Consider the following 13,753-nt stretch of genomic DNA (forward strand, 5'->3'; position numbering starts at 1 on the left):
TAGTAGACCAAACGGAAAGCTTTTTGCTTGCCAGTTCCCAATTTGCCAAGCGGTCCACGACTATAACATTTTTAGAAAATCTCAAAGTCCATCCAAATCTGAAATATTTGAATCTCTCTGTAAAAGTCCAAAGCCGTGTGATTCTTGTCCGAGCTTCAAATGTTAGTGGGGTTTTTGGGCAGCTAGATTTATAAAACTTTTTAATTTTAAGAATTTCTATTTGATATTTTTATTTATAAAATTAGATCTATGTGATAAATAATTTATCGCATTTAAAAGGGACGGGTGAGTTTGAAAGCAGTGAATTATTCACCGCTTTTACCAAATTTATATATTTCTATATTCGAACTCTAACAAATGTACGATATTAGACTCTTATCATGTTTAAAAAGCGGTAATTTATTCACCATACAAGCTTAATTTTGTAAATAAATCTTTTAAAAAATTATTTTTATAATTATAATATTTTTAAGTCTATTAATAAAAAATTTTCATATCTACAGTGTAGAAATTCCTTCCCCAAAATACACGGAGTTGTTTGGCTCAGCGGATTAAGAAGTAATTTTTACAAAACTAATTTTGGTTTGGTTAAAAAATATAGAGAGTTTGGCTGAGTCTACATAAAAAATATTTTTTCGAAGCTAATTTCATACAATTGTCTAGCAAAGTTTTTTTTTGTTTTTTGAGAATAGGTAGCACGCTACCTGCTTCATTCATTGAATGGATGAATTTGGCTACAGAGATGAGGCAGCCAGGGCCTCAAGAAAAACAACAACTAGAGGGACTAAAAAAAAAAGAAAAAAAAAGAGAAGAAAACCAAAACCGATCATAGCATATCTTTCCACGAAGAAAGCAGCATCTTGAGCCTTTGAACGGCTAAAATAGGGTCAAGCTGAAGATTACGGAAGATAAGATTGTTCCTGGCCTTCCAAATCGTCCACCAGCATGCGACCAATTCGGAAAGACCATTGCTCCTAATTCGCATACCAGACCCACCCTTCCACCTGTCCCAAACTACGAGTACATCATCACCTAGCTCGTCCGCCTAGACATCCTCGAGACCCATCACCAAGATGTACTTGGTAAAGACGCATTAGGTAAACAGATGATCTACTGACTCTTCGTAAGCCCTGCATAACACACAGGCTGTATCTCCAGTCCACCCTCTCTTGACGAAGTTATCAGTTGTAAGAAGTCTTTTCTTAAGGACAAGCCAGCATAACACTTTGACCTTGAGTGGTATTCTGAGCTTCCAGATCAAGTTAGTGTGTCCATCCCTCGTTCCCCCATCGCTCAACATTCTATAGACCGATTTAACAGAGAATAAATCGTTGCTACACCATCTCCACCCTATCTTATCCAGCTTGTGTTCTATCTTAAAACTGCTAACCCTATCTTTGAGCGAAGAAATGTCGGGACCCAGGCCAGGCGTAAAGATCGACTCGTCTCCTAGGATCTTAGTCCAGTTCCAGTCGTCCCTTCTAAAGCAATCCTTGATTAGCATTGGATTACTGTCCAACAGCTCGTAAACCTCCGGGAAGGCCGTTTGGAGTGTGGTGTCCCCACACCATCTGTCCGACCAAAAATTAATAGAACTCCCATTGCCCAGCTTATAGTTGATTCCCCATTTGAAAATAGCGTTGGTGGTTAGGACTCCTTTCCACCAGTGTGAGAAGGGCCCGAAGCAGTTTCCCTCCCACAAAGGTCTTCTTCTTTGGTAGTATAAGGCACGGATAATCTTGATCCACTATAGGTGAGGTGCTGTATGGAATCTCCACCACCATTTGACCAAAAGCGCCTGGTTCATGATATCAACATCCAGTATGCCTAACCCGCCTGCCATTTTGCTCAGGCAGACGTTCTTCCATGCAACTAGACACCCCTTGCTTGTAGACTCGCTCTTGTCGCTCCAACAGAAATCTCTACGTAGGGCTTCGATGTGCTTGATCACCCAACAGGGTGCCTTGAATACAGACAGAAAGTATAAGGGAAGGTTGGTAAGCACATCATTGACCAGGTTAAGTCTACCCCCTCTTGATAGGAGTTTAGTTTGCCATCCATCGATTCTAGTTTGCAATTTTCGAATAACCCCTCACCATGTCTCCTTCGTGGGAGGTTTAGGGGAGAGGGGAAACCCTAGATAGGAGGTTGGGAAGGTGCCAACTTTGCAGTCAAGCAGGTTCACTAGTCTTGCCGCTTTGCTCTCAGTCTTTCCAAGGTAATATAGCTCCGACTTCTCTCTGTTGATTTTCAACCCAGAAGCCCACTCGAAAAGGTGCCACATCAATCTGAGGTTTCTCATATATCTTTTCCAAGCCACGGAGAAGACGAAAGTATCGTCCGCAAACTGTGTGAGGGTCGTTATACTCTCGTCAGATGGACCAATACCCTTGAATAGATTGTTAGAAGTGGCCTTGCTGGTTAATCTGGCGAGACACTCCGCAACTAACAAGAACAAGAATGGTGATAACGGGTCCCCTTGTCGCACTCCTCTCTTCATTTTGATCCAATTGGTCGCCTCTCCGTTGACCAATATAGCTACTTTAGCGTTGCATACACATTGTTCGATCCATGCACACCACGTCGCGTCGAATCCCCACCATTGAAGAATTTTGAAAAAGAAGGGCCATTGGATCCTATCATAAGCCTTTTCAAAGTCCACTTTTATGCCGACCCCCTCGGTAAACTTCTTACTACCCCATTCTATTATTTCAGAGATGGTGACATATGCGTCGGTGATGTTCCTCCCTTTTAAGAATGCTGATTGGGAGGGCGAAATTAACTCGTTCATCGCCGCTGCAATACGATTTATTAGAACCTTCGAGATGATCTTTTGAATACCGTTAATAAGGCTGATAGATCGGAAGTCATTTACTCTCTCCACTCCCTCCTTCTTAGGAATTAGGCAGATAAAGGAATAGTCGAAAGGAGTAGTGGACATCCTGCCCTCATGCAATTCTTAGAACACGTTGAGTAGGTCAACCTCGATGGTCTCCCAGAAAGTTTGATAAAACCTTAATGAGAACCCATCCGGGCCCGGAGCTTTATCACTACCCAGTTGAAATACCGCTTTCTTTATTTCTGCGATGGTGAATTTCTCCGTAAGCCGCCTTAGCATAGGGGCCGAGACCCCTTTAGTGGTAAAAAGGCAAGTCTAATCCCCGAACGAAGATGGGGCCATGTCATCAGCCATGAAGAGCTCTTTAAATTTACAAAAGAAATACTCCTTCTTATCCTCCTTAGTACGGTATACACGTCCGTTTTCAGAAACGACACCAATCCCATTGGTTCTTCTTCTCCCATTAGCTATACTGTGGAAGTATTTAGTATTACAATCTCCCTCGCGTAGCCAGTGTTGGTTAGCCCTGGTTCTCCACAGGGACGCTTCATCGTTTAAAACACTCGTTAATTTTACTTTCAGATCCTCCATTTTGTCTACACACTCCGCCGACAAGGTGCCCTGTTCCGCCATAATATCAATCTAATGTAATTCCCCCATTAAGGAATTCTTTAATCCTCGGACATTGTAGAACTCGCTATTACACCATTCTTTAATCCTATGTCGACAATGCCTTAGCTTCGCAGTAAATGTAAGCACAGCAGATCTTTTTGTTGCTCCCTCCTTCCACCATCCAGGTACTTTGTTACGGAAATCCTCGTGATTGAGCAATGCTTCCTCAAACTGGAAGGTTTTCTTCTTCCTTGTGGTGCCCCTTTCAGCAGATAACATTATAGGACAGTGGTCAGAAGTGACACGGGGGAGAGCTACCACCTTGGATAAAGGAAAATCCTGTTCCCATTCTGTCGAGAGTAGAAACCGATCAAGTCTCGCAAGAGTCGGAGTTTTTTGCATATTGAACCACGTGAATGATTGATTTGACATTGGTGGGTCAATTAGAGCTAGATTGCTTATAAGATCATTAAATATTGCCATAGCTTTAGCACTCCAGGTCTTCCCGCTTCGCTCCTCTTGCCTCCTAATACAGTTGAAATCGCCACATAAAATCCATCTTCTCTCACAATGCATTTTCAACTGTGTCACTTCCGAGAAGAACTCCTCCTTCCCATTCCACGATGCTGGTCCGTAGACATTTGTAACGTAGAAATTTATCCCGGACTTGACGTGTGTCAGTAGGACGGTAACCGAGTATTTTCTTACTAGGACGTCATGGCCAATGTAGAAATGGGAGTTCCAACACGTGATTACGCTCCCGAAAGCACCATCCGATTCAAGGTAGACGCATTTGTTAAGAAAGGATCCACCTATACTACGAAGAAAAGTGCCTGAAACAAATTGCACCTTAGACTCTTGCAAACACACAACCACAAATAATTTTTTTAAAAAAGTTTATTTTAAAATTTAAACTTTAAATTAAAATTTAAATTTTTGAATGTGAGACCCCAGATAGTCCTATATATGAGATATAATAGGGCTAAACTCTTAACCCGGCTTAAGCATTTTGGGTGGTGGCTAGACCCAAGAGGTTAAGAGAGTTAAGCGTGCTCGGACGGGAGTAATCCTAGGATGGGTGACCCCCTGGGAAGTCGGGGCGTCACAGATGGTATCAGAGCCAATTACCAGCCGGAAGTGTGAGATGAGTCTCGGCTGAGCCAGGGTCTGGATGACGGGCTAGCGAGATGAGTCTCACATCGCCTGGTACTTGTGAGTCTGAGCCTGACGAGGACGTCAGGGCTTAAAGGAGGGGAGATTGTGAGACCCCAGATAGTCCTATATATGAGATATAATAGGGCTAAACTCTTAACCCGGCTTAAGCATTTTGGGTGGTAGCTAGACCCAAGAGGTTAAGAGAGTTAAGCGTGCTCGGACGGGAGTAATCCTAGGATGGGTGACCCCCTGGGAAGTCGGGGCGTCACAATTTAAAATCTAAACTAAAATTTGATATTTGAATTTAAAATATAAATTTAAAATTTAAATATTAATTTGAAATTTGAATCTAAATTTAAAATTTGAGTTCAAAATCAGAATAATATTTCAAATGCAGGTTTTATCTGATTTTGGGCCTCTACATCAGAAAACTAATTCTAAAAATCAAAATTGAATTTTCAAAAATAAGTTACCAAACTATCTATTAAAAGAAAAATCACTGTCGGCTTTAATATTACTTTTCAAAATCTAGGCTAAACACCCACAATATCCATTTGAAGCCTAGGGAAAAAGCTAGAATACCAGCACAAGGGGGAACAAAATAAATACAAACAAAAATTTAGAAGATAAATAAGATTTTATCTATTCAAATATTTTGACACTATAGTTTAATAAAATATTATATCGACAGCTGAATTTGGGTTCGACCCGATCTAGCCTAGCTTGAAACTCATCTCTCACTTTGGGCCGGTTTGTTTCACCAAAATTGAACTTTGGGTTGAAACAGAGTTCATATGAAACTACTCCCTCATGTTTGTTTTCATGGTTATGAAAGTGAAGTTTCTCCAACTATGCTACTGAAGTTTCTCCAACTCTGCTACTTGTTTGGTAAAAAGTAAATGATATAGAAACTATAATTTATATATAAATAATAAGAGTTCACCTGCTATACTATCGATGGTATATGAATAGTGTTTCTATCAACTTTTCTACTCTTTAGATTATTGCTATTCCATCAATCCCCACTAAATCCTAGATATATCAAAAAGTTGATAGTAAACACTATTTCTATAGTATTACAAGCATTCTAGCCACATTCTAAATAATAAATAATTTGATAAATAATAAATAAAAAATAATATAACTGTATCGTTTATATAATTAAAAAAAATAATCCAAAGCAACTAAATTAAATTTTTTATACATAAATTATTATATAATACAACAATAAAACTATAGAGCAAAAGAAATATTAATTAATACTCAACTAATCAATTTCATCATATAATTAAAGGGTTAAATGTGCAATCTAAATAAAAAAGATATTAAAACTTAAATAATCAATTTCATCACTTTTTAAACATGTAAACTAAATAAAAGAGAAATTTCTCTATACCACACTCAAATATATTTAAATATAATTACTAGCATTATCCACTATATTATTTTATTAATTATTTTTTCTTTTACCTCTTTCCACCAAAATTGACATTGGAGGCTGTTTTGGATAACTAGAGTTTTAACTGTATTTTTATTACGGCGAACCAAACAGAAAAATAATCGTTTACAATCGAAAACAGCTTTACGCCTCTCCATTTTTATTCAAATAAACAAATCCTTTGTCTCTTATTCTTTTCTTTCTTTCTTATTTTGCCTATTATCCTAAAAGTTGTTTCAACTGAAGTTTAACTTTGACTCATAAAATGTGGCAATTTTATAAATGCACTAACAAAATTATCAAATAATTAATTGATAAATTATTACAAATTTTAGTAACTAAAGAGAGTATACCTTAATATCTTATTGTTTTAATATACAAATATATAACAAGTTAAAGGATGTGCATTTTTTGGATGCAATTAATGTGTCTTTTGTTATTACAAAAGATTTCTATTGTGCTATTTTTAGTATTTACAAGAAAATATGGATCTAAAAATGTTAATGTGTTTTTTTCCTTTTTTTTTTTTTTTTTTTTTTTTGAGGAACACTAGAATGTTGTATTAATAATTGATCAATATTCAAAGGTGCTAAGTACACTGTTGATGAAAAGCAAATAGTATTAAAAAGCATTCTTAAAGATTGGAGAGAGACGCAAATGCGAATGTACAGTTCAATACCTCGAGTGACATTTTGATAAACATATGACCAACTGATCTAAATTGAACAAGAAAACTAACAGTCCAAAAATATACCGAATAATTTCACAACACCGGAAGAGTCGCGAGTCACATGTAGAGGCCAGTAAGGCGTCATAGAGCTTTGACGGGGAAAGAACACTATAATGAGTGGCACAGAAAAAAACAAACATTTTGAGCTCACCTCAGCTCACATATCCTGAAGGGCCCATATATGCACGACAAAAAAGGACAGCGATAGAGGAAAGAGGACACCGATAAGAAGCAAAAAGAGGAGACAAGAGGAGGACGCCGGAGCAAGCGAAGGAAGAGATATAAGGCTGTGGGAGGTCATGGACCTTACAAAAAGTTTCGAGCCAAAATGTGAGGAAAAGTGTTAAATATAAAAATATATAAATACCGTTCTCTAACAGTTTAAATTTTTAGAGTACAACGGTTGTTTCACATGTTCTAGAGATAAAAAGGAAGAAACAATATTACTTGTGAAGCCTTATAGTTCCCTAGAATTTAAGGGAATTGCAAAACAAACAAGTTGTCAACACAACATGATCATAACAAAAAACAGTACTGACACAATCCACAAGTTTCATCTATATATAAAGATCATGGCTTTTGTATTGTGCATCACTAGAATGAGGGCACAATGCCGTAGCTCGAATCCGCCAACGCGGCGGCGGAGAAGAACTGGTCGACCTCTAGCTCGACTTCCGACCGCTTGGCGAAGCGGCCCTTGATCCGCGGGCGCGTTTCCGCGTACGCCTTCCTTGACGCGTACCGTATCGTCTTCTCGAACCTGCGCGCCTTGCGCTTCTCCCGGTACCGAAGGAGTCGCGCCTCTCGATCCAAGGTGATGAACTGTGCTGTCATGTGACCGGGAGCTGCCACCGCCGCCGCTGCCGCCGCGAAGAGGTCGATGGTCCCCTTCGACGACGACGGCCGGAAGTAGGGGTTTGAGATGTCTGCTGCAGTGCTTTCTGGCACCACACTTGCTTCCAGTGAGGACATTGAGACCTGCATGCACATAATACAATAAAAGGAAAAAGTTGTAGGTAAGTGAAAATTTGCGGTTGCAACTGCCACTCGAAAAACATGTATAGTATATACAGAAGAAAATTTGAAAACACTTTTAATCTTGTTGGGCAAAATATAAAATAAAAATAGCACTTTTAATTACTATATTACCAAACTAAACTTAAATCAGGAAAAAAAAGAAGTTATGTTTGCGACAGTTGACCTGAAGTACTTTCGAAAGCACGAGTCGGATTTGACAATGGAGCATTTGAATCAACAATCGAGTGACAACATTAAATATGAAAGTTACATAATTTTTTTTTTTTGATATTTTGAGCTGATAATCAGAAAGACTCGGTTGTTTGAATTAACGATCTCGAACAACCTAAGTTAGTTGAATTAATTCTTTTTTTAATACAAAGTATGTTTACTATTTAGAGTGAGATCAACATTTCTATCTAGAATCAAAGTATTTTATCATCTAATCTTATTATATAGTTTGACTTTATAATTATACAGTAATTGCTTTCTAAATTAACTTTATAAAATGTTTGGATCCTTAAAAAATATTTTTGTACTCTATATAATTTTCAACTGTGTCAATTTTTGATTCGCAAATGCTTGTTAATTGTTGAACTTGATATGTGAACATGAAGGTCTCCGTGCTTCAGAAGCACTCCATCTCAACTTTACGCGCGCCTTCAAACACATAGGCTTTGAGATCCTTTTATTTGTTGTTGTTGATAAGTTGAAGAACCAATATATGTATGTTGGGACTAAATATGATAGTTCTCCTCAAGAAGTTACATTTGCATATCTTAGTTTCCAATTTAGACATCATATAAGTTTCTCATATCTCAACCTCCTTTTCTCTACTAATTAGTATATATATATATATGTGTGTGTGTGTGTGTGTGTGTGTGTGAAGCGTTCACAATTCACTTTGCCTAACAAATAATAGTAGGACACTTATAAAGAAAGATGTGCTACAAAGAGATTGGTCAAAAATGGTGGGCACAAGGAAGTAGTGATTACAGGTAAAAACACTAACTAATCAATATAAAAGATACCACCAAGCTATTAACCTAATTGGTTTGACTGTTGGGGGCTGGCTATCTAGTGGCCCTCTGTTCAACTCTTGAAAGGAGTAATATATTTTGGGGTTGCATGGATGGTTGTCAACAAGTTGAACAGAAGCGAGATAAGGTCGGCTCGTGTTTGTTTGTTTACTAAATGATAAGAACACTACCTGGTTCGTCAAAATATGGAGTTGAAATATTTAGGTCATGTCCGGCTTGTTAATTCACAAGCAAAGTATGAGCAGGCTCGCAAAAAATAAGTTCAATAGTCAACCCTCCTACTAAATGAAAAGTTGAAAGAAAATTAGGAAATTACAATCTTAATTTAATTATTAAAATTTACAAAATAATATATCTCTTTATATTTGGGTTGGCTTGTCAAAGAACTGAACACGAGCGAGCTGGGCTTGCTCGTGTTCGTTCGTTTATTAAACAAACCGAGTACGTGCTGGCTCGTTATGTGATTTTTTAATAATTGTCTTATCATCAATCACAATACTTTTATATCACTTTCACATTAGCGACACGTCAATATTTAATCAACTAAATTGGATTGTGTAACTTGATTACGAGTTCTGAGCTATAAATTATAATATATTAGGAGCTTTTGCTTATTTACCGCCGGCTACTATCCAAAATTTTCAAAATTATTCTAAATTTACCAAAATTCCCTTCTAAATCACCATTCCCATCCGTAGACGGAGCCATGTTTGGTTTGGGAATAAGCTATTCTTGTTATTCGTGGAATAGGTATTATTTAGGGGATAAATAGAGATTAGAATAATTTTGTGTTTGAATGAGAATGGGGTTATTCTGAGGGATAAGAAAAATTATGTTTGGATAGCTAGATTGAATAGTAGGAATAAGATTAATTATAGTTTTAAAATGATAATATTATTTTTCAAATAATAAGCATACAGTTATTAATAAATAATATTTTAACAAGTTAATCAATTAATTAACCAGGAATATTGTATAAGATGATGGAAAAGGATGTTAATTAGTTAATTAATTATTAAAAATAAATTAAATGCTGAATAAATATATTAAATTAGTTTATTATTTAATTAGCTTACTAATTATAAATAATAAACTATTCGTTCATGCATTTAATTAAATATATATTAATGTAATAAGTCATCAAGTGATTATATAATTATTATTAAATAAGTTAATTAGTTATTAATTGCAATGTTTTATAATTATTTAGAAACTAATTAATAGAAAATTTTATTTGAAAATTTGATTTCTTAAGAATATAATATACTAGCTATAGCTACCATAGTTTAATAAATAAATTAATTATTATTTAAAGGGGAGAATAAAGGACAAGAGTGACTATTCCACAAGAAAGAAAGAATAATAATCCTTTTCGGTATAATAAAGTGGCTAAACTTTTTTATTCCCTTTTTATTTCCCAACCAAACGATCCGGGATTTTGAAAATATTTAAAATTTTTTTAAAAAATAAATAAAAATATTTTGGTCAACGAAAAGTATATATATTAGAAAGGATATATTAGATATCATTGGCACCACTCATAGTTTGAGAACAAAATTAAAGTGTGATTTAGCCCCTTTTAGTTACTAGAGTTAACACAACTATATATAATTATCTGAGTCGACAATTAACTATTTAAATTAATAAATAGCTGTTTAAACTAATAAATAGAAGTAGTAGTTATGCGTTTAACAAATAACTTACGCTGTGGTTGAGCGAAGGAGCTTCGTAGCCCATGAACCCTGCAGTGCTTGTGGTGGGCCCCTCATACACCATCTGATCCATCTGATGATGNTTTAATTAGCTTACTAATTATAAATAATAAACTATTCGTTCATGCATTTAATTAAATATATATTAATGTAATAAGTCGTCAAGTGATTAATTATTATTAAATAAGTTAATTAGTTATTAATTGCAATGTTTTATAATTATTTAGAAACTAATTAATAGAAAATTTTATTTAAAAATTTGATTTCTTAAGAATATAATATACTAGCTAGCTACCATAGTTTAATAAATAAATTAATTATTATTTAAAGGGGAGAATAAAGGACAAGAGTGACTATTCCACAAGAAAGAAAGAATAATAATCCTTTTCGGTATAATAAAGTGGCTAAACTTTTTTATTCCCTTTTTATTTCCCAACCAAACGATGCGGGATTTTGAAAATATTTAAATTTTTTTAAAAAAATAAATAAAAATATTTTGGTCAACGAAAAGTATATATGTTAGAAAGGATATATTAGATATTATTGGCACCACTCATAGTTTGAGAACAAAATTAAAGTGTGATTTAGCCCCTTTTAGTTACTAGAGTTAACACAACTATATATAATTACCTGAATCGGTAATTAACTGTTTAAACTAATAAATAGAAGTAGTAGTTATACGTTTAACAAATAGCTTACGCTGTGGTTGAGCGAAGGAGCTTCGTAGCCCATGAACCCTGCAGTGCTTGTGGTGGGCCCCTCATACACCATCTGATCCATCTGATGATGATAATCATGATGATGATGAAGAAGAAGATGATGGTAACCACCCTTCATCTCCCCCTCCTCCTCTTCCTCCTCCTGCTGTTGTTGATTTTCGTTTGGCACCAACATGATCTCACAGCTCAATTCCTTTCTCTTCTCCTCGCGGCGGTGGCTGCGGCGATCTCGGCCGTGGTCGTCGTCGTCGTCTCCGTTCTCGCCCTGCAGGTCGAGGAACTCGTCGACGACGTCGACGTCGACGTCTTCGACGAGGAGCCACGACGAGGCCTCCTCGTGGGCGCTGCTGTCGTTGTCGTGGTCGTCGGCGCCGATCCCCTCCTCGGCCTTAGAGTACGCGTAGCGCGAGGAGGCGGCGATTCCAGGGAGGACGATGAGGGCGGCGGCGGAGGGGGGAGTGGGGGGGAGGAGGGGGATGCGGTGTCGCAGGTGGCGCAGAGGGTGGCGGCGTCCGCCCGGCAGTACACCGCACTCGGCGCCGACCGGCATCCGTCGCACAGCCGCGGCCACCCCTTCCCTCCTCCTCCTCCCTCCTCCTCCACATCCACATCCTCAACCTTCAACATATATACTTTAATTTTACGTAAATTCACACTTACTAATTCCACTACTGCTACGTATATACTACTCCACTCTAGATATATACTACTTCACTCTAGTGTAGTTCTCTGTGTAGCAGTGGTTTTGGGGAGGGGAAGGGGAGAATCTGAGGAGAGACACGTGGCGGGAAATGAGCGGCTGGGAGGGGCTGGTCCCTTATCTTGTGGTGGGATGTGATTCTTGGTGGGGCCGGNCGACGTCGACGTCCACGTCTTCGACGAGGAGCCACGACGAGGCCTCCTCGTGGGCGCTGCTGTCGTTGTCGTGGTCGTCAGCGCCGATCCCCTCCTCGGCCTTAGAGTACGCGTAGCGCGAGGAGGCGGCGATTCCGGGGAGGACGATGAGGGCGGCGGCGGAGGGGGGAGTGGGGGGGAGGAGGGGGATGCGGTGGTGGCGGCGGGCGAGGGGGTTGGCGGAGTGGACGTCGGCGTCGCAGGCGGCACAGAGGGTGGCGGCGTCCGCCCGGCAGTACACCGCACTCGGCGCCGACCGGCATCCCTCGCACAGCCGCGGCCACCCCTTCCCTCCTCCTCCTCCCTCCTCCTCCACCTCCACATCCTCAACCTTCAACATATATACTTTAATTTTACGTAAATTCACACTTACTACTAATTCCACTACCGCTACGTATATACTACTCCACTCTAGATATATACTACTTCACTCTAGTGTAGTTCTCCGTGTAGCAGTGGTTTTGGGGAGGGGAAAGGGAGAATCTGAGGAGAGACACGTGGCGGGAAATGAGCGGCTGGGAGGGGCTGGTCCCTTATCTTGTGGTGGGATGTGATTCTTGGTGGGGCCGGGGAGAGCCTTTTTGGGCCCCTCACTTGCTTTAGTGGCTTTTGGAATCATATATCCCCAGTACCGGGTTGGCAAATCATGGGCCCGCTCGCGTTCGACTCCAGTTATATGGACTCGCTCGAGCTCGACTTGAAATTAAATGAGCCGAGCTTGAATATTATTGAGCTCGCTCGATCGATAGTATCAAGTGCTTCGTACTGTCGAAGTTTTCGTCATCAGATCCGTCCCTTTGACTATGTTTACATATTAACTTAGAAAATTATTATCATCATAGCTGTACATTTTCAAACTCGCTCAAACTCGGCTCATTTCCACCCTCTAATCCCCAGTGGGGAGTCGGTTTGGAAAGTGGTGACTTTAGGCATCCCCATTTTTTCTTTTCATAGGTGTCAACGAACGGAACGCGAGCTTATTCGGTAAAAGAGTGAGCCGAACACAAGTCGGCTCAGAAACAATGAGCTAAAAAGATTAAAAAGAATATATATATATATATATATATAAAATTGAGCTCCTATGTTTTTAAAAGTACCAAATTATTAGTGCTTCTAGATTTTAGGCCATTAGATTAAGAGGGTGTTTGGCCTAGCTTTTAAAAAGCGCTTTTGGGCTGAAAAGTGATTTTCGGCTTAATAGAGCGTTTGGCAACTCACTTTTAAAATCTGATTCTGCTTTTTAGAATCAGAAAACTGATTTTGAAGACCTCAGAATCAGAAGCAGAAAAAAGCTGCTTCTTGAAAACTGATTCTGATTTTGGATTTAAACTTCAAAATTTTATTTTTATTTTAGTTTTAATATTTAAATTTAATTTTAATTTTAAATTTTAAATTTTAATTTTCAGATTCATTTTAAAATTTTTAAATTTTAACTTTTAAATTTTAAAATTTGAAATATAGATTTTAAATTTTAAATTTTAATTTTAAATTTCAAATCTCAAATTTTAGATTTTAAATTTTCAAATTTTATTTCAAATTTCAAATTTCAAATTTCAAATTTCAGATTTTAAAATTTCAAATTTCAAATTTCAAATTT

The 13,753-nt window shown here is 37.9% G+C and overlaps 2 protein-coding genes across 2 annotated transcripts; both read right to left on the minus strand.

Moving 5' to 3' along the window:
• Positions 827-2,941, minus strand: LOC109720350. Its single transcript, XM_020247399.1, has 4 exons — positions 2,097-2,941; positions 1,655-1,798; positions 1,119-1,571; positions 827-1,004 (listed from the first exon to the last, which is right to left on the minus strand). Exons 1-4 carry the CDS (start codon positions 2,939-2,941, stop codon positions 827-829), a joined length of 1,620 nt encoding a protein of 539 aa, XP_020102988.1.
• Positions 7,116-12,580, minus strand: LOC109720351 (zinc finger protein CO3-like). The gene is made up of 4 exons (XM_020247400.1): positions 12,114-12,580; positions 11,312-11,846; positions 10,536-10,604; positions 7,116-7,752 (listed from the first exon to the last, which is right to left on the minus strand). The coding sequence occupies exons 1-4, from the start codon at positions 12,494-12,496 to the stop codon at positions 7,369-7,371; spliced, it is 1,371 nt and encodes a 456-aa protein (XP_020102989.1). The 5' UTR covers positions 12,497-12,580; the 3' UTR covers positions 7,116-7,368.

Source organism: Ananas comosus, linkage group 14 (genome assembly GCF_001540865.1).
Source record: "Ananas comosus cultivar F153 linkage group 14, ASM154086v1, whole genome shotgun sequence".
Classification (NCBI taxonomy): Eukaryota; Viridiplantae; Streptophyta; class Magnoliopsida; order Poales; family Bromeliaceae; genus Ananas; species Ananas comosus.

Coding starts and splice junctions, on each gene's coding strand:
- LOC109720350 (XM_020247399.1), bottom strand. CDS start 2,941: ATGTCCACTACTCCTTTCGACTATTCCTTTATCTGCCTAATTCCTAAG. Junction 1,572..1,654: donor TCTCACACTGGTGGAAAGGA/GTCCTAACCACC, acceptor TTGGTCGGACAG/ATGGTGTGGGGACACCACAC. Junction 1,005..1,118: donor TTATGCAGGGCTTACGAAGA/GTCAGTAGATCA, acceptor AGTTTGGGACAG/GTGGAAGGGTGGGTCTGGTA.